Here is a 5,722-nt window from a genome sequence, read left to right on the forward strand (position 1 = left end):
GTCGCTCCGAGTGATGGAGACGCGAGCGACCTCGCTGCGTCGCTCCGGTCAGGTTGCTCCGGGTGATGGAGACGCGAACGACCTCGCTGCGTCGCTCCGGTCAAGTCGCTCTGAAAGGGTGTCACAGCGACTTCACGGTGTCGTTCCGGTGAGGTCGCTCTCATGCACTGCTCGTCCAATGATCACCTTTTTCACCTCTTTTGAGCTCCAAATGCACCCAAATGTCTCCAAGAACTCCATGTGGTACTCCAATACCTGATAAGGACTCATGTATGCAAAATGCAACCTAAACATGGCTAAATCCTAGTCTATATGATCAAAATGCACATGGGTGAATGGATAAGACAATGAAAATATGCAAGATATCAGCTAAAACTAAAAAAAAAAACATAAGCTAGCAAGATCTATATATACATTCATACAACGTAAGATACAATCATGAAACTCTTCAGCGGTTCATGCCTGGTACAACTATAGGAGGAGTTACTTTCTCTCGGCTCCATTTCTCTACATTCGAAAGCCAACCTGAAACAGTCACAATAAAACATATTTAGTGATTTCTTGTAGAAAACGTTAGATCTTTTTTTGTTTCTAAAGACAATAAGATTGCATACTGATGGAAGGATCGGCACCACGGTTCTTGAGCTCTCTAGATTCTTGGCAGATAGCACAAGAAGTGCAAAAAAGATGGACCCAAAAGTCACCGCATGGTTCTTCAGGCAATGCGAAATGTTCCCTAAGCCTTGACCTCTTTGGAAATGCGTAAAGCCAGCAGCAACCCACAAACCCTAACGCTAGATGAATCAAACCTGCGTCCATACAAGCTGCACCCCCAAAACCCAAATTTTAGTTTTTTTTTTTGTATAAACAAATCAATGTTAAAATGAGATTTTTTTTTTTTTTTTCGTAACAAATGTTAAAATGAGATTAATACGTCTTTCTTACGTATGGTTCCTCTGTTTACGATCTCGGTGTTCTGAGCGAAGGAGATGCATGGCATTATAGCTGTCTGAACACCTTTTCAAGAATCCATTTTTGGGACAAGAAAGATTAAAGATTAATCAGAGAATGAAGAGATTAGGTTTTTTTTTAACAGAAGAGAATATGATTAAGAAGGGAACGTACAAATGTGACCATCTTGGTGACAATCACAGAGACCGGTGGTCCATAGGCCCTGAGGAAGTTCTCTACCGTACGGTTGATCCCGGAACGACGCTCCTTCTGCCTTGAACACCGGCCCATCCCCGTACATTTTGCAATAAATTTCAGTGATTAATAATATATAATAATTCTCAAATCAATTGTACTAACAAATAATAATTTATCACTTTCGTTTGATTTTCTCGAATGTTGTTCGTCAGATGGATAAGTTTTACCAAGTTTTGTAGAGAACTTGAAAAACTAAAATTTTGTTTTTTCCGGTGAGAAAAATTAGAAAATACGGGGGGAAATTATTTAAATGTATACTTCTTTTGCATTTGGAGCTAGACATAGGCATCAAAACGCTTCAACAAAAGGAGATAAACGAAAGTTCTGTTGGTGGGAAACTTATAAGAAGATAATATCAAAAGGGAGTAACGTTTTTTATCTAATCAATAAAAATAGCGATTTTATGTTCTTCTTCTAAAAGAAAAAAAAAGCTTTCAAATAACAATTTATCTAAATATAGAAATACTGTAGTGTAATATGAACTAGTTTTCGTTATCATGAAAAATAGGTTAGATAAATTTATCCACATTATTATCTGCAATCTATAAGTTGACTAGAAAGACGCTACATTTTTAAGATTTGTATAATACCATATAAAATCTTGTAAATTTGTAAAATGTTTCCTTAATTTAAATTTTAAAAGAAATTGTTTTCATTAAAACCATATTTTAGATTTTATTTCTTTCAATTGTCTCATAAAAACAATAAAGATTAAATAACTCACTACGGTTTTATCGAAGAACTTGACATGTTAAACTAAACTAGAGTCTGATCTGTGCGACTGCACGGGTATTTAGTTTCATTTTTATAAATAAAATTTTGTTTTGTATAAATTATATTATTTAAGTTTTGACGCATATTATATAATTGTTAAATATAACATTTTAAACATAATAATTCTATTTATTACATTGAGAAATTATATTTTGTTTTTAACATTCAATTGCATCACCATATTTTAATCATATAAATTTATTGTATTTGATTTTGAGTGAAATTTAATTTGTATAAACTTTGACAAAATTATATTGTAAATGAAATGATTTTTTTTTAGTTTTTCTATACATTTACTTAAATTATTTTAAATCTAGTTTAAAAAGTTCATATTAATTTATTTAACCATTGGTATTACTTGGTGTAATAATGTAATTATGGTTGTTAAATATATATACATATATATTTATCATATTTCCATTATTTTACTATAGCATCAAAATATATTTTATAATAGTTTATAATAATTCGTATTTCTATATTTATTACTCATAAAATCTATACTATTAAAAGAAAAGTACAAAAATAAAATACCACTTAATTTTTCAACTTATTTACAATGGCATGCCATTGAAGTTATTAATTAACTTACCTTTTGTGATTCTTTGTCTTTTCTTCTTTAATTAATGTATTTCCAAAATCAAATTCTAACTAAAAATTTATGGCAACAATAATTAATAAACCTAGATTTTTGTATTCTTTGTCTTTTCATATTTATTTTATATATGTGTGTTTGAAAATTATTAATTTCATATATAAATTTCATAATTAAATACATACATTATACGGTAATTATTTTACTAATTTCAGATACACATAATATATAGTATATACAACAATTTTACTATACATTTTCATAAAATTTTAATCCATATATAGTATATACAAAAAAAATTATTACATATTATCATAAAATTTTGATCCATAAAAAATAAAAATACATTTGTTCGGATGTACAGATCATATTCTAAAAACATTGATCATACAGTTGATGGTTTACATGATAAAATAAAATTACTCAATATAAACAATAATATTATTGTGTTTAGAAATGTCATATTAAACAATTATTTGAACGGATAAATTTTAAAATATATATTATAACTAATACAAATAAAAATGTATTTATAAGAAAAAAAATAAACACTCGCGCGGACGCGCGGATCAAGCTCTAGTTTATTTTTAAGAAAAGTTAAAACAAAGTAAATTGGAAAAGTATTGATTATAAATCTGTTTAAATTTATTAAGGCATGTATTTTTATAATTTAAGACTTGCCAATTTCGAAGATCTTAAATATATGAATTTTGAATTGTGGTGTATTAATTAAATTTAAGATTTATTATGAATTTGTTGTGAATTTAGTTTAGGTAATTGTATATAAATTAGGAAAAGACAGTTAATGTTTAAAGATAAAATTAGTTATTACTTCAATGGCATTGAGGCGTAAATAAATTGGACTTTAAAGGGTTAATTTATAAGTGTATTTTTCTTTAAATAATATAGATTTGCCGGATAATTTCCTCATTTGGTACTTAAAGATATAAATATTTCGCTTGTATAAATTACAGCATTTAACACCCCGCCTATTTTCAACTTTGAATAATTTTATACAAGAAACTGGCAAAAACTGAAATGGTCAATATTTATGTCTTAGAAATTGATTATGCATGTTTTCCAAAAGTCATAGGTAATCATAATTGTGATTGTATGAACAAAAACAGCAGGAAAAGGAGAAGAAGAAAAAATGAGGTTGCCTATCAAAACCAACCACGAACTAAGGCTTTGTTCAAATTTGTCCCCCACTAAACAATTGTCTTCAAATTTTAAAGACATTATTTTAGACTTTTAGTTATTAGTATTTTGGGGAAGTTTCACCATACTATCTTAAAATTAAGAAATATATATTATTTTATTGAATACTATCAAAAATATTAGAAGTGAGATATTTTAAATATGGTCACTTAATTATTCTTATGTTCACTTGATTATTTTTTTTTGTCACGAAACTTTTAATTAAAAGGGAAAATAACAACTACATCGGCCCTGGTGAAGCCCAGTCCGACATGACCCAATTACGCTACAAGGTTTCTAAGAGTGTCCTTAACTTATGAGATATTATGAGATATTACAGTAGTTATTCTTGTATTCATCCCCGATGAATTTATAGGTTCCACCAACCATTAGAATTTGATTAACTGCAAACAAATAAAGAGCCCCTGCCCGTTTGAATTGTTGCGAGCCGGAAAGTGTACCGTCAGTTTGTGTCGCAAAAGGATTGCTTGCGATATTTTTTAAAAAAGAAAACAAAATATTGTCAAGTTATATTATATTTTTAAAATTAAAATAATAATAATAATAGTTACGTAAAGAAGAATTTAAAAAAATATATTTTTAACGTCGTCAGCAAAACACTAAACCCTAAATCCTAAACTCTAAACCATTGGTTAAATTCTAAATCTTTGGATAAATCCTAAAATCTAAATTAAAAACACTAAACCCTAAATCTTTGAGTGTTTTGGTATTTAGTGTTTTTGATTTAAAGTTTATGATTTATCTAAGCGTTTAGGATTGATCCAAGAGTTTAGGATTTATCCAAGGGTTAAGGGTTAAAGATTTAGAGTTTAGTGTTTTGTTGATGGCGTTAAAAAAAAATTGTAATTGCTACTATTTTTTATTTTTTTTTACTTTTTATTTTTAAAATTTAATATAACTTGACAATATTTTTTTTTAAAAGATATCGAATATAAAATAATAAAATAACCCAAAAATAAGTCATATTATGGTGAGAACTGAGAACTCAAAGATGCTTTTACAACTTTGGTTTTGAAATTTGGCATGACGTCAATTAATATTCCCTCTTTCCTTAACTCACAATAAAAATTCTTTTGTCCAAATTCATTTATCCAACGACACACGTTGGGCTATTAAACACTGAACCGAATTTAGATAATATTTTTAATTGTAAACCACGTTTGAAGCTCTAGTTAAAGTGTTAAACTAATAGAAAAACATTACAACTTCTTTTTGTAGCCACATGTTATCACTACGATAATTTTTAGAATTATTAGAGAAATAAGTTAGTCCATCTAATTATATAATAAGCTTTTTATTAAACTAACCATAACTTCATTATTAATGTCATTTGTTATTTCTTTAAAATAAAGATTACGGAATTGTCTAATATGGCTAAAGTATATATGACAATTAATGATTTTGAATAATAAAGATCCGATAAAAAATAGAGTATCTTCTATCAAATTTGTTTAATTTTAAACTATTAAAAAAATTAAAAAAAATCACAATAACCGTATTATAAAAATTTAGATTTTTCTGTATATGTTACATTTTGAATTTAAAAAAATTACTATAAATTACTAAAACTGTTATAAGTCTCACATTCAAATTTTGCGATCCATGATTTAAATTTTTTTTATACAAAATACAAATGATTACAAAATTATATAAGTAAAAGTCATATAAGTAAAAGTCTAATTTAATTAATCATTAAGATTTAATATTTATATATATGTATATATATCATTCTAAATTAAACTATAAACCATATTGAATAAATAAATATTTTAGTTTCAAAATTTACTTTGAATAATTTTTTTTTATAAAAGTTTTGAACTAACATTGATAATTTTTTTAAATTATAAATTACTAAAATTATTAATCCCACAATGGAAATTTTGTTATCACTAATTTAAAATTTTTGCTATTAAAGATACACATGAT

At 27.1% G+C, this 5,722-nt stretch overlaps 1 protein-coding gene across 1 annotated transcript; it reads right to left on the reverse strand.

Annotated features, from left to right (window-relative positions):
- Positions 1 to 448: 448 nt before the first annotated feature.
- Positions 449 to 1,252, reverse strand: LOC106299786 (protein PLANT CADMIUM RESISTANCE 12). The gene is made up of 4 exons (XM_013735802.1): positions 1,126 to 1,252; positions 946 to 1,017; positions 615 to 824; positions 449 to 525 (listed from the first exon to the last, which is right to left on the reverse strand). Exons 1-4 carry the CDS (start codon positions 1,250 to 1,252, stop codon positions 449 to 451), a joined length of 486 nt encoding a protein of 161 aa, XP_013591256.1.
- Positions 1,253 to 5,722: the final 4,470 nt, after the last annotated feature.

Source organism: Brassica oleracea, chromosome C6 (assembly GCF_000695525.1).
Source record: "Brassica oleracea var. oleracea cultivar TO1000 chromosome C6, BOL, whole genome shotgun sequence".
Taxonomy (NCBI): Eukaryota; Viridiplantae; Streptophyta; class Magnoliopsida; order Brassicales; family Brassicaceae; genus Brassica; species Brassica oleracea.